This window comes from Perna viridis, chromosome 2, assembly GCF_037379345.1.
Source record: "Perna viridis isolate PV_CMFRI_1.1 ecotype Kerala chromosome 2, ASM3737934v1, whole genome shotgun sequence".
In the NCBI taxonomy this organism is placed as follows: domain Eukaryota; kingdom Metazoa; phylum Mollusca; class Bivalvia; order Mytilida; family Mytilidae; genus Perna; species Perna viridis.
Genome location: NC_142446.1, coordinates 35,843,848 through 35,868,859, shown reverse-complemented (window position 1 = coordinate 35,868,859; position 25,012 = coordinate 35,843,848). Strand labels below are relative to the sequence as shown.

At 32.3% G+C, this 25,012-nt stretch overlaps 1 protein-coding gene and 1 long non-coding RNA gene across 4 annotated transcripts in view; one reads left to right on the top strand and one right to left on the bottom strand.

Annotated features, from left to right (window-relative positions):
• Nucleotides 1-3,432: 3,432 nt before the first annotated feature.
• Nucleotides 3,433-9,589, bottom strand: LOC148624832 (caspase-1-like). 3 transcript variants are annotated; one of them, XM_088567799.1, is made up of 7 exons: nt 9,431-9,570; nt 9,036-9,084; nt 7,637-7,685; nt 6,670-6,965; nt 5,988-6,208; nt 5,165-5,450; nt 3,433-4,879 (listed from the first exon to the last, which is right to left on the bottom strand). In XM_088567799.1, exons 2-7 carry the CDS (start codon nt 9,052-9,054, stop codon nt 4,587-4,589), a joined length of 1,164 nt encoding a protein of 387 aa, XP_088423925.1. In that variant the 5' UTR covers nt 9,055-9,084; nt 9,431-9,570; the 3' UTR covers nt 3,433-4,586. The 3 variants fall into 3 exon arrangements, with proteins under 3 accessions (XP_088423925.1, XP_088423924.1, XP_088423926.1); XM_088567798.1 differs by lacking the exon at nt 9,036-9,084 and having other exon boundaries at nt 9,431-9,589; XM_088567800.1 differs by lacking the exon at nt 9,036-9,084 and having other exon boundaries at nt 6,880-6,965; nt 9,431-9,589.
• Nucleotides 9,590-10,231: 642 nt separating this feature from the next.
• LOC148624831 (uncharacterized) overlaps nt 10,232-25,012 on the top strand; it is a 40,001-nt gene continuing 25,220 nt past the window's right edge. Inside the window, exon 1 of the long non-coding RNA XR_015919787.1 lies at nt 10,232-11,100. This is a non-coding gene — a long non-coding RNA (uncharacterized LOC148624831). The remainder of the gene's footprint in view (nt 11,101-25,012) is intronic.

Here is a 25,012-nt window from a genome sequence, read left to right as displayed (position 1 = left end):
TATAGTCAAGATGAACAGAATTAAAAGTGAAATGGAAGTAACGCAGCAAAGTAAACGAAGGAAAAAGTATCTTCTTTATTAATAACCTTGGTGTACCAATATTGCTCCACAGAAGGGTGCCTATGACCCTTAAAATTAAGAAGAAATATTTTGCATAACATGACTCACCCTCTCCTCTATTTTTTCGCCGCGGTGGCATCAAATTATAATACACCACCTAAAGCATAACGTATGCAAAAATGGTCGAATGTAGAAAAAGGAAACCATATAGATGAAATAAAAACAAAGTATAACAAACAAATAAACAAACAAGAAAGTATGAAAATTACGGTATCGATTCTTCCATAAACTATGGCAAGCCATATTTATCTTTATTCTAATTTGTAAATATTTTATATGATTAAGGAGATATATTCTACTTTTTATAATGTATATTATAAGATATATAAGATATCTTATATAATGTACAGCTTATAATCAATCTTACAAAATGTAGAAGATGTCTTCTAAATTATATAAGATATCTACATTCAACATTCTAATATATGACTTTTTTTACTAGTACCCTTACGAACAAAACCTTTCACACATGATGACTTAAGTTGCAAATCGACGAACTTACTCTACGGATTAGAGTGGAACTTGTGTGGTCTAGTATATGTTGGTGAAACGCAAGAACGATCAAACAAACGAATGTGCAGTCATCGTTCGGGAATTCACACCAACAAGTTCCAACAGCTTATAGACATTTAAATCTACGTGATCATTCAATCCTCTCTATGAAAATTCGTATTCTTGAAAAAAATCCATCCAACGAACAATCTTGTCCTAAGACAAAGTAAAAATTATCGTAGGGAAAAAGAGGAATAAAGGATACGCAGACTAGATACTGCAATACCTTACGGCCGCAATGAAAACAATATAAGTATAAGAAACCTTTCAAACCAATATAATAATAATGTGACGAATTCATTTGACAAAAAAATGCGGATAAGGAGGCATGGTCATCGCCACTATACATCACCTAGGATGCATGGTGCCTACATAGATGGTCTTCTTCCCTTTATAAAAAAACCTTTTGGACTTCATCACATACGAACTAAACTCTATTCTATACCTCTCTCTTTACTGCATTCTCTTTTCAAACATGTGTTGACACTCCCGTTTCTGAACCTACCTCATTATACAGACTTGTGGCCATCATTTTGGATATTGGTTTCCACAGACTCTTTCAACCAGTTTGTGTAAAAGGTCAAGATGAAGAAAAACGATCATTTCTTCCACTACAATTTGTCAACAAAGGTATTGATGCAACTGATTTGGCTAACAACTTCCATCACAAAAACGTCACGAACAAAATCCCTCCGTATGTCAAAGAGAAATCAATACCGATTATTTCATATTCCTAAACTTCACCTAATGCATCCAAAATTTTCAAATCTAAAAGACTATTGCAGGACCTCGAGATTGAGGACTGCAAGGCTAAACCACCTAATTGTTCTTGCAAAAAAAAAATTCTGCATTCAAATATGGTCCTTCCAGTCACGTCAGTACGGGAGATTTAAACAAACATCATAGAAACAAATCCTTTCTATAAGTCCCTAGAACCGTGAACAACGCTATAAAGATTGGAATTATTACTTTGAAATTCTTGTGGATATCATGGAAGATACTGGCTGTTTTCAGTATAAGTCTTATTACTGCTATCATTTTCTACGTCTAATTCCAAATCATTTTCAAAATATACCGAGGAAAATGTTTTCAAAATGTTTGAATTTTTTATCGACAACATATTTGTCCAGTGTGATGTACGCGTTTTTCAACAAACGGTCGGAATTTCAATGGGAACAAATTGTGCTCCTCAACTCCTGACCTATTCCTTCACTCTATAAGACTGGTTTTATGGCTGGTCTTATCAAAAGGAATGAAGGAACATCGTTTAGCCAGATCCTTTGATCTCAGTTTCCGCTTTATAGATAATGTATTATCCGTAAACAATCGTAGTTTCGGGGATCTTATACATCGTATTTACCCCAAAGAACTTGTAATAAAGGATACTACAGACACTCTGAAGTCAGCCTCGTATCTTAACCTACACATAGAGATCGATGGTGAAGGCAAACTATTGACCAAACGATACGACAAACGCGACAATTTTTCATTCCAAATTGTCAACTTTCTTTTCATCTGTGGCATTATCCCTTCAGCACCTGCGTATGGAGTTCTCATAACACAACTCATACGTTATGCCAGAGCTTGCTGTTACTATGCAGACTTTTTGTACTGCGCTAGACTTCTTACAATTAGGCTTCTGGAGCAATATTAGGTTGCTACAAGATTGAAGTCATTACTACAGTACTTGAGGCTCGTTACGGTGTATCCATCCGCACCGCGCGAACCGATTTGTTCAACGTGTCATAGTTTTCCTTTCCTCTTTCTTCTATCCCGGACTAAACAGTGAGCAGCTCGGTGGGTGTTTCTAGAAAAACAGAGGACGTGGACCCATTTCTTAGAAAAGGAAAGTGACCCCCTCAAAAAATAGAAAATGAACAGTTATCTGGATATCACGTAAGGATTTTCAGGAGTCCAGAACTATGGATTCAGGTCTCCAAATTTACAATTTATACTTGATGAGTAATTTTCAGTTACAAGTTGTATTTTGGCTAATAAGAGCCTTTAACACCCCTGATCCTGATCAAGCAATTTATAAAAAGGGAAATCAAAATCGTATTAGAATTGTATCAACCAATATGTCTTGTTCTATTCTTTAAGTACATATAACATATTTTATATACTTATTAACAACGCTTGCACACAGTCTATTTAAAACAAGATTGTATTCAACAAAATTGTTTTAAAAACTAAAAATTAATCAGTACGCATTAAAAAGACACGAGAAGGCTACCCGCCTTGTCGTATGATTCAATTCATTTTTTAATAAATAAATTTAATTCTTTAATAATTTTGCAAAACATCAGTATACAAGATATTTAAGTGGAAAAACTTTAAATAAGTTTGAATATGAACATTTAAAACTTTTGTTCATCCAACAAATGGGTAGTAAGATAAGTGAGATACACCTAAGCCTTTATTACTTGCTTTGATGGACTCGTGACGTAAAAAAAACCCTATTGAATTCATACACTTTAAATTCAGTGAGACGAGCAAAACGAAGAGTCCTGCCAAAACTTTAATCTGGCTTCAATTTTCAATTATATCTCGCATGCATTTTTTATCAGCATGGATTATGTTGATCTAGGAGAATAACCGTAATCTAAGTTGGCATGTTTCATTTTGTTCTGTTTCCCCTTTTTGTTTTTGTTTATTTGTTTTTGTTCCTTAGTTTTGTCTTTGTTGTACTTTGCTCTGTTTTAATGCATTAATTCCTTGCCTGTCAAAGTTTTCTATAGTGAAGTATAAAATGACTAAAAATTCACTTAATAACATTTATTAAAAAATATTCGTAAAACAAAATGTATTTACCCTTGGACAAGAAAACAAAACACAGTGTCATATTGCATCAGTCGAAATAACAAGTTAAATAGTTAAAAAATGAAGAAGAAAACAAAAACAAAAACAGATACTCCATAATTAGTAGTAACTATGAGAACATGTAATGATCAGTCAACATAACTTAAGTGTGGATGTTAAAGTAATAAACACCAAATAGAGAAAATCAAAAGAGATTCTAATATGACGTCTTCATATCGTCAAACAGAATATATGTCGGTACCACCTCGCCTTTAGCACCTGCGCTCTGTCTCTTTTCTTTCGCTGTCGTTTCGAGACAAAACACCCATTCAAAAACGTGTACCCGATGATTTAACGGCTGAGAGGTTATCCAATCCAACGTCCACACTGGGGAGGTTAAACGGAATAGCCGTTATTTTGGCTACCCCTAGGGAAATTTTCGTCACAATTATTTCTTATGCAACCAATACATACGGAGTAAAAATTACAGATAAATAAAACATGATAAAATCTCGAGGTTGAAAGGTTAATATATTAAAAACCAAGAAATACAAAATAACTACCATAAAAGAAACTCGGTGAAAACTTCTTAGTAACTGTTGGGGATGCATGAACACGCGTAAATCTGTCATGGTCGTAAGTCCAGGAACTATATGCACTTTACCGTATGTTCGTCAAATAAAATATAAAATAGTTGTAAATGTTACAAAAATGAGAAAAGTACTTATCATAAATAAATGAAGATCGTCTCAGTAATAAGCAAATTTCACGTTATTGCTTGATTTCTATGTGATGAAATACAGTAAATAATTAGGTCAAATGTAAATACATGTATAAGTAATTCTTATATAAACATCCTGTAAATCATATTTTATTGCACCACCATACCGAACAAAAACACTGTCTTCAATGTTGATAAATATTACCCTTTCACGCCACAACACATAAAAATACTAAATTATTGAGCGTTCAACGAAACATCAGTACAAAAGTCTTGTTCTCAACATACAAGTATACCACCAAGCAAACAAACAAAATTTAATTACTGGGTCACATTCATACTAATTAAGAGGAAATGTGTACCAAACTTACATGAAAGAGCATGAAAGATCTAGTCAAACAGCTGTTTCACGAACGGGTGGTCGGACATAAACCATGTGATGAACAACGGGCTTCAATATAATATCTTTTGTTAACATATGATGAATAGTTGCAGCTGATTTGGACTGGTGATAAACTTTTGAGGAAGGTGTGTTCGTTTTCAATTCTAATGCCATTTTCCTACAAACGCTCGTGAGTATCTGTAGCAAATTAACATAACTGTCTGTGTCCAATAGATGCTTGAACACTTCGTAGAGACAGTATATCAGCCATCCTCCTTTTCCGCAGTCTGACCAGGCTATTTTTTCTGAAAAAAAAAGAATGATGTTTACCTGAAATAATTTGAAAAAGATGTACAAAAACAGTTATTCACGGTTGGAATTTTGCCGTTTAAAATTACAAGCACCAACTATAACTACCATGACTGAAGTGTGTCAGCACGTGGTGGTCGGTAGAAGTGGAAAAAATAAACCTTTACAACACATACATGTATGATCTTCACTGGATAAATTATATTATAAAATCTTAAATCATACTATAAGCTTCAATTTCCATGGTGCATAATGGCGCTATATAATATATTAAATATTACCTGGGGAACTAGAAAACATGACTAGATAATCTTCAAAACATGGAATTTCACAAATTTCTACACGATCCCCTGTTTTGAATTTCGACTGGTCAATAGCCACATAATCTTCTGTTCGGCCTTGCGTATCCGCGGCCGACTCTTTACGGAACTTTCGGAATATGCTTCTTTTCATTTTAAGCTTAAGTGGTACAATTTCATCCCTTATTGTTTCTTCAACAAGTTCAAATTCAAAGCCCTGATCAACTTCCGAGACATTAGTGTCGGTACCAAATATACTTCTGCAAGCCTGTAATATATTCAGAAAGATTACCTTAAATAAAGACAAATGTATAAAATATATGAACAGTCGACATTAATTCTAACGAATTTTTGTTTTTCGTTATTTTGAAATTAAGGGTATTATATCATTTTTGCTGATTTAATTTTTTTCAATAACTTTTATGAACCTTCTCGGTAATCCATGGTTTTATGGTGTTTTGTTTTCTCTTCTATTTGTTGCTTTTTACTTTTAGTAATTTGTTTTACATCTGTTGTTCTTTTTGTATTTCTGACATATCTTTGTACACGGGTTTACAGTCTTAAATACAAAACAGTCATATTCTGTTTCGTCTTGAAGTCTTAAATGGGGCAATCTATTCAAATCCCCGCGATAACTTGATGTAAAATCCAGCGGATGTAACCAGCTCTCGAAGTGATGTGAAAATATTGAACATTTTCTCTGAGATTTTTCTAACCACCGTTTTGAAATGACGCGGCGTTTATCATTCCTTATCCAGATTAGAGAAATATCACTATCCATTCGTGGACGCCATTAAATAGTTACCTGAATAAAGAACATTCTAGGCTTCCCCTCGAGAGTTGGACAATGGTTATTGTTGAACACTTCCATTATCATAGAAGTTTGAAGAATCCCATCTTTGGTGAATATGACATGCTGTCTGGATCTAGTTTTGGATGTGGTTGAGCGTGCTGGAACCTCCGCTCCATGTGAGCTAATTATGCAGGCCAAACAATCACAATCATTTCCAATCTTTTCTTTTATATCTGAAACACATTATTCATTTTTATTTTCATGTTGTTTTGTCGTTAAATGAAAAATCCCTGAGAATTTTTTTCCTGGATAACAAAGGATTTGACCACTGACGTACAATATTAAAAAGTTTTTTTTTTACCAAAGCCTTTATGCTACATTATGATGGATACTAACCTATGAAACGGAACTAACTGCAAAGTTGCAAATAATAACGGAAAAAGCCGAAGTACAAATGTAATAACTATGTGCGATATAGTACCCGTGATTTCGTAACAATAAGTATTTCTAAATTTGATATGCATATTCAGAAGGTTTTACGCTATGAAACAAAGGATTTCAATTTCAATGACGCGATTGGTGGGTTGGGGGATTACAAATTTAATACCGCAGGTCGGAATAGGGGAAATACAATCCTTTGAGGAAAAATGACGACCATTAAGGTCTTAGATCATACATAGAGTAGCACACAAACCTTTTAGCTGTGTCCATAACTCCTTTGATGTTTTGTTTTCCAATAATATCACTTCAAAATCTAACATAACAAACAATTCAAGCATATGTTTGTAGTCATCGTCTGCATAAGGCCTTTTTGATTGTTGGTCAAATTTTGAATTAATAATAAATACAGCATAACCTCGTTTAGGGTGACTAAAGTCATATACGTCACAGAATAAATCAGTACCGTGCTTAGTTTCATGGTTTGAATTACATGAAATAACATTTCCAGAGTCTGTCTGTGTCTGATCCTTATACGTCACTAGTTTAAATCTGAAAAAAATATCAACAAAATATATCCTCATCATGGTCGTGTCTGTCGACGTACATTGTCGTCGTATCAACCACCGTCGTAGTTTTTAGTGATATAGGCCTTTGCTTAAGTTTGTGCAGTTCTTGTGTAATCACTGAAATTGTTTGTTACTTTCTTATTTTATGCTTCATAAATATTGAGTTTTAATTTTTGTTATGTTTTACCTAAACTAGTAGACTTGACCATATTTAAAACCCTGCACTTTTATTTTTCCCCCAAAATATATGTATAATAATGTTCAGCATTAAATTTAATTTGGCTAAGTACCATGCATTCATGACATGTTCAAATGGATTCATATCTGTTTATGCACAAGTTATAAAATGTTTTGTACACTTAACGATCTATTGGTTTCAAAATTCAAGTTTTAAAAAAGTCTTGACATTTATCCTTTGACATTGTGATTCACTATAATTTCTACTTTCTCAACTTTTATCTTGTATCTTGTGTGCCTGATCTCTGAATAAAGTCAGAGGTTTAAAAATAATTGGTACAGTGTACAATGTATTTAATGACGCTGCAAAATTAAAAATTCCTTGGTAATACAAACATGATATAAGAAACACAATATTACTTAATTGGAGGAAACAGCATTTGATTTGGAAAAAAAAGATAATTTTATCGATTGTACCTTTCAATCAGCTTCAGTATTCTTTTCTTTACACCATCAGATGTCGATTCTGAAACGAAGAATTTTGTAGTATAAATGGAACTTGCGAGACCCGAAAGGGTAGTCAATGATGTTACCCCCCCCCCCACGCCCCCTCAATTAGGATATATATTTCACTTATTCTGATGTCTTTGCCAGTTTAGATTTGACGGTGACAAGACTCCGTTTACTACCTCTGCTAAACTCATTCCACGATCTTCTAATGCAATACAGTTATCGTCTCAATTCAATTTTTCCAAATGAATAGAAAGAATATAATTAAATTTTATTGACTGTCCAAGGTATTGCGACAAATATATTAGTAACTCCCTTTTTATGGGGCTACAAACACAGGCTACTTTCGTTTATGTGTATTATTACGTGATGTATGGTTCGTTAAGTAAACAATCCTGTTGAGTCAGACCTCGTGATTTAAAATCGTCCGGATTATACATTCATGGTGTCCCATAATTCTGGTTCTGCCCTGAATTAACGATGCAGACATGTAGTCCTTTTTGTGACGGCATATTCAAATCAGATGAGAAGACATTTGAATTATTGACAATACACAGTGGTGGGTCCAGAGGCTGTTTTGGGGTTGAACCTCCTCCTTTTGTCGGAAAATTTTGGTAATTTTATTCAAACGTTAGACAAAAACGTGCAAATTAAACCCTAGAACCCACTTTTAAAGACTTTTTGAATTGCAACCTGATCCCCTATTTTATGAATTTCTGTTAACGCCTCTGATTCACATATATGTGACGGCGTTTTTCAAGTCAAGTGAGGTTGATTTCGGATTATTTATGTGTCGATTTATTACAGTATAATCATTATTATCACACAATGTTACAAATTGCAATCACACAATGTCTACAAACAATATCCATGAAAGGATAAGTTGCCAGTTGTATGTATACAAGTATTATGATAATCAAGATATTAAAAAAACTGTGTCTTATTTTCAGGTAGTTTGATTCGAGTTCATGTCTGATAAGGATATCACAGTTCCGGTAAATAAGGCTATATCAAGAAAAAAAAAACAATTAAAAGTTAAAAACAAAGTGGAAAAAAAAATTACAGTATGTTTTATTTAAATTTAATACATACGAGTGTACCTGAAAATGACCATTTTATCACCAGGTACATTAAAATTTGATATTTAATGGGTCGAGGTTGGAAGTCATTTATAAACATTTTATGAATGAAATTTTGGATATTATTTCATTTCCATAAATTTGTCGATAACGAAGGGTTAACTTCTCGCCTTCATTGTCGACAAATTTACGGACAGTGTAATATTATCGTAGAGTAGTTACATGTAGTTATTAAACATAACTTGTTACATTTAAGTGATGCGATAAAATATAATACACATACATACCATTATTGTTACTCTCCATTACTATTAAACTGCAACTTTAAATCTAAGCCTGAATTATATATTATGTTGTTTACATTTGTAACGTACTACGTGGGAATTAACGAGACTTTCCAATATCTTTAAAGAGGGAGCTTCTATGTATGAATTAAAACTATAAATACTTTTATGAAGTAATTTTTCAATATTTGAAATTATAAACCGGGTATATGCATAAAAACTTTCTTTAAATTCATAGTAAAGGTGATTTAATGTGAGCCGGATCCCAAATTACCTATGGATTTTCCTCACTTACCTATACAGAGATAAATTTAAACTTATGTAGTTATAAATTCAAAATCTTACAATGAATATGGACGAAAAAATGTTTAAGTTTGTACGAATTGAGAGTAGTTTACCTCCATTTTCGGAACAGGGATCGCTTTCGTCCATTTTGTTCCCACCCTTGGAATTTCCGGGACATAAGGAGTCACTCCAAACACGAACTTATGAAGATATGAAGGTTCTATATAAGTACACTCAGTATAGATAACCTTGGGTGACACTGTGTGTTCAATGGAATCAATAGACCGTCGTTTGAGTAAACAAAGCGTTTTAAATTTAACTGGGAATTATGATTGGGTATCATAGTTATCCATTGACTCTTTTATATTCAGGGATCAGGAGATCATGCTTTAATCTTTTCAATGCGGAAATTATTTAAACTACAAAATTTAATGCACGAATTCTTCAGTAGTCTGTGATTTTTTTCTTTTTTTGTTTTTCTGTTATGTTTTTTTTACATCCTTTACGTTTAAATCATATTTTTTTCTTCAAAACAATGTCTTATGATTTTTTTAAAAATTGTACGCCATGTTCAAATGCCAAAAAAAACATACTCTTTAACATTGGACAATTATAATAAGCAGAAGGGGGAGAAAATGAACCCAACAAATCATGTTAAATGAATGTTGAGAAAATAATGAGCTTCCGACAACGAAATAGTTGGCATCAGTAACGTCTATTTTTCAGGGGCATACTTGATAGTTATGCTTATTGTACCGAATTATTGCATCGAGTAAAAAGTCGATGATTGGGTTATTTAGTGATTTATTTGGTCCTACAAAATGACCATAAATAAATATTGATAGTAACAAACTAACCACCAACCCCCACAATAAAAACCAAAATTAACTGACGTTACTAACAAATGAACTAAATCAAACATAAAAAAATAGATATACATACATGACAAGCATACAAACAAAATATAGCACAAACAAAACAAAACAAAACACTCGCATGAATAGATCAAACTGAACTAAGTTAAACATACAAGTAATGAACTCAAATGCAAAAACTTAAGTCAGAGAGAAAAATACTACAAAAAAAAAAAAACAAACAAACAAAACAAAAAACAATAATAACAATGATAATAAATTAAAATAAAAAAAAAGTAAATACAAGTATGAAAGTCACACTAAGATTCTTCCATTAACGGTTGGCAAATACCGGATGTTTTAAATACACCAAGTTTGCTGGGAAATCCAATACGACAGGGATCGACACTAACAGTAATCGGTAGTCCTGTGCCACCCTAATTTCAGAGAGGACTACTAGAAAAATTTTCGTGGTAGTCCATTGGGCTACCTAAAATTTGCCTTATTTTTCATAAGATCTAAGAACTGAACTGTCATTAACGTTTTAAGGACTACCTGTTTTACCTCTGAATGAGTCCTGTTGACCACCAAACAAATTAAGTTAGTGTCAAACCCTGTACGACCATTAAATATTTTTACACAATTTTAATCTCACTGAGACTTGTTTATATTTCTAATTTGTATTATTGATTCTGTAGTTTTTGATTGGTTATTGAACGATTTGTATTATCGTTTTAACTTTAAAGTTCTATTACACTCATCATACAAAGGGAAGGAATCAAGATCGTTGGTCTTTAGCTATATCTATTTACCGGAAGCTACATGTGATTAATTTCGCGGGGTTTTTGGTGAAATTGTTCTCTGGCACTGAATATAGCGAAGGCAGTACAGGCTTTCGAAGATGAAAACACTATATATCAATTTATAATGTAAGATTTAGTGATTTATTCCCTAAATAACTGATTGTCATTCAACCAGCTGACTGTTTTAAACCTGAAAAAGTATTAGTGATTTATTTCCAGTATAACCGATTGTCATTCAACCAACTGACTGTTATAAACATGAAAAATATTATAATTGTTAACACCTCCTTTCCAAATGAAGGAGAGAAGATGGTTCAACCTATGTCAGTTGAATTTATGTGTAAATATCGTGACAACGAAGTCGATGTTTTATCCTCTACCTTGCAAACTGTAGTACATGTGTATTTGAGTTGTGCACAATATTTTAATAATTTATGTGTGGAATTCAGTTTCATTTTCATATACAGAGAATATTTTGAAGTCGACATTTTAACTGGGTAAGAAATTAAATAGGTTGAATGAGAAACAATCTTGCATGAAGTGCTACATAATTCACCTTTGTGTTCAACTTTAATATACATGTTACGTGTACATGTAAATCAATAAGTGGGGGCTATATTGATGGTCCAACAGTTCAATTTTAAGATTCTAAGAAATCTCATCGAAAAGAAAAAAATAACTAATACATATATATCTCTGTCTTTGGATTTATAACCACAGTAATGAAAGTTGTTGTTATGGGGGCATGATTTTATCTCCCAAGGTGGTGAGATCAAGACTCCACAAAATGGTAAAAAATGCTCATCATTGACAAATTTTACGATGACTGGTGACCATTTTCCAATATTAGACATAAAAAGTTACAAAACCTTACAAATTACATTCTGCATGGTTTTATTAGTGTCTAAAACATCCTGCAGGCCTGTCTTCTAATTTACAAAAAAAAAAAAATAAAAATCTACTGACCCTAGTTTTGAAGGAGATGTGACTGGAAACACAGAATTTTTTTTAGGCCTTCATACAGTAAATTTGTGGTGCCATTACTTATGAGGAAATACTTTTCCTTTAAAGTTTTGATGAGTTTGAAAATCTGGGAGCAGCAATCTTGAATATGTTACATTTCCTGAAACAGTATAGCTCATAGTATGCAATAAATGTAAGGCCACAGTTTTTTACTTGTTGGTTTACAGATTTTTGACTTGATGAAATCAGGTCGGTCAGTCAGTCTAAAAAAAATAAAATTGGAACCAGGAATATATATCTAACCTTGCATAGTTTAGAAGTGGGATTCTTATCTACTGCATGTACCTACACATTCATAAACACCAATTCTCTTTCCAAATTTTTAAGTGTCCAATGAATTCATTGTGCAATAGTTATTTTTTTTGTATTTATAGTCAGGTTAAAAAAAAGGTGGTTAAAAATTAAAGTGGAAATTCAGAAACGTACTGTTGAATTTGTTTTTGTGCATTGTTTTGGTGTAAACACCTTGTGTTACAAAAACGTTACAAGTCAATATTGAATAAAAAAATACAAAGCATGAGAATAAATCAGGGCCAGAAAATTTAGTATGCAAACATATTTCATAAAAATAAAAAAAAATCTGTTTACATTTGTCTTATTTTCACATACATGTAATAATAACACTGAGAGACTGCATTACATTTTTAAAACTTAAAAAAAAAAAATTAAATTGACCAATTGTTTTTTAAAAATAAAAAAGAATACATTAAAAACTAGTAATTTGTCTTCATTGGAAAACAATGAAACTTGTCTTTTTCCAGCACAGTCAGTATTGAGTTTGCTTTGATATCATGTGTCACCCATGTTGAACTATGGCAACATAACCAACAGAGCTTACAACCTTGCATTTCATGAGACAAAGTGATAGCAACCTTGAAATTCGAGGCTTAATTTGGGGCATCAGTGTCCCAAATATTTTAATTAGTTTTATACATTGAATAATCCTTTATATGTTGGAAATGTCAACCAAACAAAATCTAAATTGGATTTGGTATCAATATACAATATCAATATGTTGGTCCAGTTTCACATTCAAAATCTTTGCCAAAATTAAGCAAAAAAGTTAGACCTTCACAGATATATGCTTAACATTCTGCTCAGCAGGAGCTTTGATTTAGTTGCTTAGGGTAATTTAAACACTTGTGTGGGGATTTTTGATCTGGCAAAAAAACATGGCCGCTGTTACTGAAAATAGACCGTAGGGGTCAAATTGTAGAATTTTGCAAATAACTTAAAAACAGTTAGGTTTAGCTAAAATCTGGTAGGGGATAAAATTGTTCAACATAATGGGATGAACCTTCCCAAATCTTACATTTCCAAACTTGAAAATCTTCCCCTGTAAAACCACTGGATGGATTGAAACAAAACTTTGCATGAGCGTTATGTAGAACATCTTCAACAAGCTGTGTATGTGGATTTCTGATCTTGCGAAAAATTAGGCAGCCATTACTAAAAATAGACAATAGGGCTCAAATTTCAGAGTAATGCCAATTAGTCAAAAATGGTTGGGTTTAGTTAAAATCTAGCAGGGAGTAATATTGTTCCGCATGACTGTCCTACCTACATGTACATGAATGCCAAAATTTACAGAAAGATACATTGACGAATGAAAGAGTTATGGGTCTGGAAATGGATTTTTTAAAAAAAATCTCCTCATGGAGAACTTGTAGGATAGATTGTAACCAAACATTGTATGAATGTTTGCTAGAATATCCTTAACAATTTTTTATCTGTGGAAAACATGGCCACCACTAATAAAAATTGACGACTTTGTTGAAATAACTTGAAAACCAAAGGGTTTAGCTTAATTTTCTAGTGGGGAAAATTGATCGGCATGGTGAGACCTTCATGTTGGCAGAAATTTTCATAAAGATCTGTTGCTTAATGTTGGGAGTTTTTACACTTGAAGAGAAAAATATAACAATAAGAGATTTTTTTTATGATATGAAAACTTGATGGATAACTTAGATGATCTTTAATGATTAAATGGCTCTTGTGACAATAGTAGGGTAGGGTCAAGAGTCCAGCTTTAGAATGCAATGAAGACTATTTGTGACCAGGTGAGCGATTCAGACTCTAGACAGTCTTGAAAAGACAGATGGAACATTTACACAAACAAGCGTCTATAAATACATAAAATGATACTAAGACATGACCTATTAAGCAGACATAATACAAAACTACATTTTTAGCTCACCTGGCCAAAGGTGCTAATGGTACGATGATTGTAGAAATTCTTCACAAAATTTACTTCAATAAATAATACTGAAAATCCACATTTTTACCTGTTCTGCTAACTGGCAGCATGGAGGCAAATTACTCAAACATGTAAACAATATTCATACACTTTTGTAGTTAATTACATGTATGATTTTAAAGTACACATTCTCCGTTTTATTTTGACTACTTTTAATCATAATACACACAAGTAATGCGCTTACAATGCATATGTCTAGGTTCAGTGTGTTTTTGGTACTACGTAGGGGGTGGCCATTTGACCCAGAAGTGGTTAGTGAGACCTAAGCCATGTTGGAGTTATTGCCCTTTTTCGACATTTTGCTATTTTTTTAATGTTATTTCTTTCAAAAATCTTCTCCTCTGACACAACTTGACCAATTGGAACCAAACTTGGTATGAATGTTTCTTTGAGTATCATGCATAGAACTGATGTGGGGATTTTTATCCTGCCTGTTACTAAAAATAAAACAAAGAGGTCAGACAGTATTTTTTTGCACATATCTCCAAAACCATTAGCTTTAGCCAAGTTCTTTCAGTTGCTGAAATGATCCTTATTATAAGGCCTTAAAAATTCTTCAGGGATCAAAGTTGTCTGGCGACTCCTTGTATGAGTTGTTGCCCTTGAAAGATGATATATGACTTTTTTTTTTTTCAATTTTCAGTCAATATCTTGAAAACTATAATAGATAGAAAAAAAACTTTCTATTGCTGAAATGATCCTCATGATCAGTCCTACCAAAGTCTTCTTGAGTCAAAATTGTTGGATTCAGGCTCCAGGGAGCCTCTTGTTTAACCTGAATAACCTGAATACACCGTACATGTATGACATGAAGTTGATTGATTAAAGCATTATTGATCTACAATACGGTAAAAAATAAAAATAGAATATCATTTTTATTCAGGATCAGGGAATATATAAAACCCTGAAAGGGAATACGATTGTATTTCCTATGAAAATCCTGGATAACATTTATTAGACATTCCTTTTAATGTAAAGATTCAAATTTTGAAATGGATTGATTTTAAACATTAGCATAGTCACACAAGCATATAACAAGTCAATAAGTTATACTTCTTTCATAAGACTTAAACGTTTTCTTCTCAAATTGAAACTTGGACAACTTATTCTTTTCATTAAATGCATACTTATGAAGAAAAATTTCAATAATGCAGCTACCAAATTAAAAAAAATTTCAAAATTTACATTAAATACCTTATATCGGGTTATTTTCGCGGGCAAAATTTTCGCAATTTTGAAGGCCAAATGTCTGGAAGATATTTTCGTGGTTTTTTTTTCGCGGTCTGAAGAGGTGTGACAAAATATTTTCACGGATGAAGTCCTATGTATGGGTAATTTTTACCATTGTTTCAAAAATATTAGAGTCAAAATATGACAATTTTTACTTTAAAATAAAACTTTTTATAGAACACCCTAAATGGATTGTAATGTGGAAACTAAAGTTGTAAGAAGTACCATATTTTATTAATTAGAAGATAAAACATACATGCAAATAAAACACATAAAATGTATCATTTAATCCAGTTAAAATTTCATGTTTGTTCATTTCAATCATGACATTCGGCAAAGTGGAAGTTTGTCCTCAAGGTAATCATCTAAGGCGACACTAGTACCATAGTCAATGGTACTCAAGGTACTCCTCATTCAATTTATCAAAATTTTCTACCTTGTCATTTTTGCAAGCCGTGGATTCTCTACGTTTAACAAAATTCATTCTAGACAAAAGAGATTTTGAAGGATTGAAGGAAGCTTCATAAGATTTTTTTATGCTACGTATGGTACTTTCTGCCAATATGGGAAACTTTCCTGAGAACTTCCTAACGGTAGCAGCCGGACCATTCTGCGAACAATATTTTCCAATTTTGGCACGATGTTGAGGTGTGTAAGCCAGATAAGTCCCACGTTTCGTTGAGGCTGGATTTTTAGCCGTACTTTTACATGCATAATTTGACGGACTTCCAATTATTTCACTGACTACTTCATTTGCATTCTTTAAAGCACTGGGTCCTACTATATCAGCCAATTCAGAATTTTCTGAAGGTACAATGTTTTTGAGTGTAAAAAAATTCAGAATACTCATTTTCGATTACTGGTTTCCTTTACACATAATGATCGTTTGAAAACAAATTGGTGATTAAAATTTATAAAAGCATAATGGATAAGGTCGAATGAACAAACGCGAACTATTTCTTCTCACTTCTTAAATTTACTCATTAATCTGTCTACAGTTAATACAGGAAATTAAAAGGAAAGTTTCCCTGTAAAGTACCGAAGTATTGTATTAAGAAATGACCGATACATGGGCATAAAATTTCGCAGGTTTTATTTTCGCGGTTGTTGCCAATCCGCGAAAATAACCTGCTATACAGTAGTATTTCTTTTAACTATTGCAAACAGAACTTTTGTGAAATATTCTGTACTGTTGAAATAATTGAAAATTGTAGGGCGGAAACTCATTTTGGTAAACACGGAAATTTATAATTTGTTTGTGGTTCTCGGGGATTAAATATTCATTTACCTGTTTAGACAGCAATTAACACCTTTTGTCAGATTTATGACTCCTCTAATCAAAGAATTGTGATTGAAACAAAAATTTAGGGGTTTGATTTTTTCTAAGTAATTTTGACAAAATCAGGTTTTTGGACAAATTTGGCATGAAAAATCGTTTTAGCGGGACAAATGGTCAAAATCTTGAAAAACACACTTAAATGGCAAGTATGATGATGGGACAACCGAATCTTATGTATGGGACGTTTGATAATGGCATTAAAGGTTGTGTTTTTTCTTACATTATACAATACTATTAATGCCTCTGTGTATTTTCTGTGTACCTTTTGTTCTGGCTTCATATAGTTGTCTCATCTTTAATGGTACAAAATGAATACTACATATTATGATGGGACAGCTTTGTTTTGGAAAATGAAAAGTTCAATTTAAAGATGATAGTGAAAACAAAAAAAGAATCAAATTTGGCACAGTTTTTTCATGTTTGAGCAAGTATTGTGTCAGTTTTATTTATTTCAGAAACATAGATTCAACAGATCTGTAAATTGACTATTTATATTACCGTCATCTTACAGTTTACATGCTATTTCTTGTCTGTTTTGCACATTTTTCTGTCACTTTTTCAGCCACTTGATACATTTTTGAAGTGTTATGAGGGTATTGTAATATGGTTGACTATGTTTTCGGCCTAGTTAGTATTATTTTTAACTTCCATCCTAATTGTCAAAGCCTGTCTTTATGTTTGCTTCAATGTCTTATTAAAAAAATTTTATCTTTTGAGGCAAGTGGATTAGCAGGTTTAAAAATTATTTCTAATGATGTTCCACTTCATTCTAATTACGTTTGACTCTAAAGGAGTTTATTATTGGATATATGATCAATAATCAAGTTAAACTCAATTTAAGGAGGTAGATTAGGGTATGGGAAATAACTCTTACATAATTTTGTATAAAAAATCTGGGTGTATATTTTGACAAATCATTAGGTTTGGAAAAACAAATTAGTGCGATATCAAGATTATGTTAGATTCTGGAAATGCAATGCTGTATGAACTACCACCTAAGCTGATAAGCAAGCTACAGAGGGTGCAAAATACATCAATAGGACTTCCAACAATAACAAGAACAAAGAAGCATGATCACTTAACACCAACTCTCATCTCTCTACATTGGCTTCCCGTGTGTTACCTTTTCCAATATCAAATCATGATGTATGTTTTCAAAGCTATTCACAGAAGCGCTCCTGCATAGTTACAAGAACTAGTTACTCGATACCAGCTGGCTTGCCAGTAACTTATTAAGCCACCACATGTCAGAACAAAGACTTACGGGGAGAGACGTTTTGACCAAGTCGCCACCTCGCTTTGTAATAGCCTACCTGACAATTTGCGTAATGAACGTTCACTGGTGTCTTTTGATAAGAATCTCAAGACTTACCTTTTCAGACTTGCAGTTCCAGATTCTGTTCATATTGTGTTTTGTTTTTATCAAACATTTATTTTACATATATCTAACTAGGTCACATATTTATTATTAACCTTTTTTTCAATATTTTTATCAATTTTTACATTTTTGATTGATTAAATTCTTTTTTATCTTTATTTCTAAAATTTTACTAGAAATTCTTAATTCGAACACGCTTCTAGTTTATTTTGGAATATGTACAGATTTTTTGCTATTCCTTCGTCTGTTTTAATTTTTATTTTGACTTGAATTACCTTGATTTTATACTTGTTGATTTTCTTTTTTCTAGGACTTTCTTATATTATTATTATCTAGATAATGATTCATTTTCATTTTGAATTTTATTACGATGTTGTATTATGTATGTAATGTAAAGCGCTTAGTGTAATATAGTTATTAAATAAGCACTATATAAAGGCATATCAGGGGTGGATCCAGGATTTGAGTTTAAGGGGTGGGGCGTTAATTGAGTTAAATGCAGTGCAAAGCAAGGCAAAAAATATTACAGGGTGAAACTTGTGGTAAACAATTTTGTTCTTACCGATTTAGGGAGGATGTATGCCCGGTACGCCAGTCCTTAGATCCGTGCCTGCATATGTAATAATAATAATAATACAAATGATCCAATGATTTGTAAGAGTTGTGTCCTTTACCCTAGGTCTGTCTACCCCTTAAAATATGAAAACGCAGTTTACTTAACATAGTTGGTTATCTCTTGTAGCTTGGGATGTCTTTAGCCACTATGAAGATAATGTGAATACTTTATAAAATACTTAGAATTTAATACATGGATTAAGGATGAAAGAAAATTTTCAAATGGATTGTTATGATTGGCATATTATATATTAAGATTAGGCCCTTTCCTTTTTCAGGAGTGCTCCTGCTGTATAAACTCTTAAAGTTTACATTTTTGGAGAAAGAAAAAAGAACCATTCTAATGTAGATATGATTCCATAGCAATAAATTCTTTAAAAAAAATTCCCATTGCTTCCAATGCAAACCTGTATTTTAAGTGATTCCCCTTGTGAATAAACCTTTAGAAATCTAGCAGTTTTATGTATCACTGGTTTGTAAGCCAAGTCATCTTTTGCAACTTTCAAAATATAGGATCATGTGGCATTTTTTTGGCCATTTTCATGGCTTGTTTACATACAATGTGAAAATGTGCTAAATTTTGACCCTAGCCCCCATCCCTGTTTAAATTGGTATGAAAAGAAATCTTATCAGCAAAATAAAGTACTGGCTTATTCTGATGTGCAGAAAATGAAATATCTTACAAATTATATTAAATTGAAAAAAAAATTATTCAATCCCATGGCCACCGGCCTCTTCTTCTTGATAGATTGTTTTCCCCAAATTGGGTTGTCCTTGTGACATCAGGTATATTTACTAGAGTCCTTACATTTTCTCTTCCTTTCTCTCTTGAGTTGTCTTCCTTGCAACTGTTCATTTATAGTCTAATAATAACATTTTTTGAACTGTTTTGTTCCTGACACATTGTTGTTATTTCAGAATTGCCAGTGTTTTAACTTAGACATTTGTTATTACATGTATTATTGCTTCTGATTTGATGAGCCAAGTCTGATGCTATGGAAATAGCAGACTGAACAGGCAACATGTTTCAGGATTTCCCACAGGAAATCTCCAAATGAAGATGAACTTTTCCATAAGAAAAGTCTGCTTCCTAACTTAACTAACCCTTTCAGAAATTTAAGTTATTCACTAGCCAAAGATGAAGTGGAACATAGCAAACAACTTGCCCACACCTTCCCCAAGTGACAGAAAAGGGGAATTTTAAAACACTGATGGTTCACGAATGTTGGGAAAAGAAGGATGGATATATTAAAAATGGTACATAAAGGAATTCAGGTAGCTTCTCATTCATTTCTGGTGACTCATTTAAAAATGCCAAACTATTCGAATATGTAGTATCCAGTTGGCAAATCACAGTGAAGTAGTAATAACATATACTTTTGACTTCTTTTTGTATATCCACCTTCTGTTTTGATTGTGAAGAAATTGAAACATGTATTGGATTTGGCTCGGCCAAATGTTACAACTGTACTAAAAGGTGTTATTTCATTTCATTTTATTATACCCCCTGCAAACAAAGGTTGGTGGGGTATATAGGTTTCATCCTGTCTGTCCGTCTGTCCATCTGTCCAAACATTTTTCTAAGGAGCTTACAACATTGTTATGGAACTTAGTGGGATGTAATATAACCACATGGAGGTATGCATAATACCAGGAATTTATGTTTGGATAAAAGTTGTCGAAATGATGTCTGTTGGAACTTGGGTATTTTTTAGCATAACTTGGTCTAATTCGTTGTCCACAACTCCTCCTTAACGACTTGCAGGATTGTAATGAAACTTAATGGGGTATTGCCATAAAGAATGTGTCCCATGTGAATCATATGTCCATATTGGTCCCCAAATGTACAGGGTTCAACAGGTTACCGGGGTATAAGTCCTGTCAGTGGCAATGTCCAATATTAGATGGATAAGTCATGAATATGTTTTTGATTTTTAAAAAAAATAGTATAAAAAAAAACAAACTTTAATTCCAGACAAGAAAGACATGGTTTTCCATCTTGCAAGTTAATTATAATGGAAAAAAAGAATGGATATGGTGAAATGCAATGAATGCACCAGTATATAACATATTTCCAAAACAGTAAATACTTTCTGAGGTCACCTTAAGGTCTGCAACAAGTGTTGACATACCTAAGCTCTCGAAATAAGTTGTTAGAGTCCAACTTAATCAAAATTGTAACACTACATTTATAAAAGTTCTTTTTTGACTTTTGCAGGAAATATTATTATAAATTAAACAGCAGTTATATGCTAAAAAATATTGAGGCAATTTAAAATGAAAAATGTCTGGTAAGCTTTAATTTAAAAAAAGAATGAATTGCCTGATATAAACAATTTCTTACAGGAAACAACGTGTGTTTTGAGAGTTTTTTGGTGGTATCCAAAAAAGAAATGCTGATTAATTATATGAAATATCAATTATGGTTTTAATAATGATGATAGAAAATTAAAACAAGAATGACTACTTTAGTATTTAAACAAATTGTCAAGCATTTTTTTCCTACAATATATGACAAAAGCACTGAGTCACCTTCTGTCAGGAAAAGTACACATTGCATGTGCAGTTGAATGCTTCTATGTTCAATCCCTTGCTTCCTCATAGAAACCGATTTTATTCAAGGTAAATTTATGCACTAAATGTTCCACTCATCTTCTTAATCTCCCCATTAATATTGATTTATTGAGATGATTCATTCATATTTTTTTGTTGTTTTTACCTATACTCTCCGATATGAGTCATGCCAAAGTGCAATCCGATTTCAATTCCGATAATGCAATCGCTCTTGTTTTATATCAGATCTTAAAAATTACGGTAATAGATGAAAATGGAATTTTCTGCACGTCTAAATTATGTCATTTCTTTGTAAACGAGGTTGATAAGCTCAACACTTGCATTATGGGAAATAAATCACTGTCGATTCTCCCTGAAGATTTTCTCTTTGATATTTGGGAATAATACAAACTTATCACTAATATAAATAAATTATACTGATTAAAAGAAAATATAAGTTTGGTGGAAAAAAAGTAAAAGATTTACAAAAAATTTACATCTGTCTTACTTAATTGATTATACAGGTGCTTAGGCAGTATTATGAATGAAGTATTGAAACTTTCTAGTCTCCTGTTTGTGTTATTCATTTGTGAAAAGAAGCATCAGTTCATGGTCTCTGACGGTTTTTCTTCCTGACAAGAAAAGAAAGTACCTCTTTTTCCTCCTATTATATGTGCATTCTGTGCCAAATATTTCTCTTCATACCTGAAATTCTAACCTGTAAATATTTTACCAATACTTATATATGCGACTTTTCCTAATAAATCACAGCATTTTCAACCAAAGCCTTTATTTGTTCGCTACTACATTTAGCCGAAGGTACTTTAGATTTGCACTTCCCTTGACCATCAGTCTGTCAGTCCTGAAAAATCCTGAAAAAGTTTTCTGCACTTTTTTTCTTACTACTTACAGATACTTGAGTCTACCTTGATGAGTTACAGATCACCTTTTTTCTTAAGGAAACCTTTTTAACATTTACTCATTGTGACAATATGTTAAGATCCGGTAATTATTCATTTAGATTGGTATGGAATTTGAAACCTGATCTGTCCAATTGTCCTAGAAAATTGTGTAAATCTGCATCTGTTATATGGATTTGAATATCTTTCTTGTTCAAAATCAAGGTCATTTCCTCAGTTTGTCATTTATACTTGATGATACAATTTAGTATATGGGTCAGTGATATAAACAGGTGATAGGAGACTATGTATTGTTTTGCAATACTCTCAGAATGCTTGTTTTAATTTCAGATTTAATTTCACAGTGCTGTAGTTTCCTTCTTTCATTTTGAAGGAGATTTGACATCATATGAGTTACTTTGTGGGTGTTTTTAGAAAAGCAGAGTGATTCTGAAAATTATTTTTTATTGGATCTATCTTGAAAAATCACGCTTGCATTGCAAGGGGTCAAAAGAGGTCAAAAGAGTTCTTTTTATTTATTTTTTTACCAAATTGTTCCTCTTTACATTGATGTTTAATAATTTGCAAACAATTTTTTCAATGATAAAGGAGTGCAAAATAGTCCATACCCTTTCACATGGTTTTATATGCTTAGTCAGTCCAATATTCTAAACATTTGTCAGTCATGAATCATTTGTCCACTGATGTGAGCTCATAATTCATGATTGACCAAACATACAGAGTTGAATCATGCTGCACATTGTGTAGTTTTTTACTACCAGTATAAGAGTTACTATGTTATTGTATAGTTTCTGTGTGTTTTCTGTATGAATCATATTTTGTCTGTTTTTGGTTTAATCTTTCTTTGTGTGTTATGAATATTCTTTCCTTTCTTCTATTTATGGTTTCTTCGCTGACAGTCAGTAACCAAAGTTTCTTTTTATTTGTTCATTTCACAAAAATAAGAAAGTTACGGATTTTGCATTGGAATCAATTCAAGTTTGTTTTAGGATGTGAATGGGCCTATGTCTAGCATTGTTCTGACAGATAGTTCAGGAGTTAATGATCCTTGAAATACTGCTAAAAGTATATCATCATTTGTGTTTAATTATTTTTCACAAATCATCTTTTGTCAGACTGAGTTAAGCTATTGTCTAGTTGTCATGATTGTGATATATTGGAAGGAATCACCTTGATTAATTATCTCTCTGTAAGGTGTAATTAATTATTGAATAACTTTGCTTGAATTAACTCCCCTTTTTAGTTTCTTGGTCTGCTTATAGTTTTCCCCTGACTTGACAATCCATCAATGTTGGTTTATTTTGAAGTCCAATTACATCACAGGAAAGTACATCTGTCAGATCTTGCGTATAAAATTTTTCTTCAATCCAAAATTTGAAGTTTCTTTATATTTAAGCTTGAAGTTAGATATTGCAGTTAAGTCAATTGATTTTTCTGATTTGCATACTACATATTTGAATGTCGTTAAGCTGTGTGAAACCTCTCTTATCAACTTGCCAAAGGCAAGTAATAGTTTCAATTGGCTTGCCCTAATTATTTAGCACTTGCCAAGGGGGCAAGTGATTATATATATTAGTTTTTATTATAGTAAAATTTCAAAACACTATTCAACATGACACTTTACATTCAGTGTTTATTAGTTGTACTTGAACCAAGCTGCTTGGTAAAATTTCATTTTGCCATGTTTAAAATGGAAAGATACTTGTTGATTTGGTGTAAAGAATTCAAAAAAATATTTCACACACTAAAGAATGCTTTTTAGATATATTTTGAAAAGAAGAAACATCGTACATTTTGTAGATTGTTGAACTTGATTTGTTTTTGTTATTTGACAGTTGCCATGGAAATTAATTATGGTTGCTTTAATAGATTTTGAATGAAATTTGGACAGATGGAAAATTAAGTTGAAAAAAAAATCAGGTCAATAGGTCAAATATCAATGACTTAATTAATATTTATTTATATCAAGAACAAATTAATTCTGCCACTTAAAAGTAGGTTTACATTCAGTTGTTGCATGTAAATTGCACAGATGGGAGCTAATCTGACTTGTTTGGGGGAGCTTAAGCATAAAAGAAGTTTGAGGTCAGTTTCTTTAAGGTCATCATTATCAAAGCTATAAATGAAATTATACCTGAATTATTATTACTTCAGTCATTCTGAATGTTGTTGAAACAGTTGGAAAATTGCAGATGTTTTTTGTTCCACTAAACAGTGTGTCAAGGGGAAATGGAAGTTTCAGAATCCAGAAATAATTTTTGAAGTAAAGCAGATTCTTACTCTTAGACTGATGAAATGTAGACGGGTTAGTAAAATCAACAGTTCACTCAATGACCTCTCAATCCTTCCTGCACTGACATTTCAGGAGCATACACTCTGTGATGAATGAAATTTTTTACTATGTTTGACACAAACAGCAGCTGTGCCAAGATGAATGCAATTCTGTCTGACAGTTTGGAAAGTTCCTGTGCCATTTATAACAAAACCTATCAAATTTATATTGTCAGGAGTTATGTAATAAGATGAATAGTGTGATAATTCTGTCCAAATGAGATTGTTCTTCATTGTTTGGATAATGTAGTTTTCAGGTTTTCTATTCCAAGCTCTTTGTTTTAATTTTTTTTCTTTTTGTTTTGATGTAATGCTAAGGACTGATTTGATTGTCTGTGTGTTTTATTTTTGTTTTATTGATGTTTTCTCGGGTTTTCTTGTGAGTTTAATAT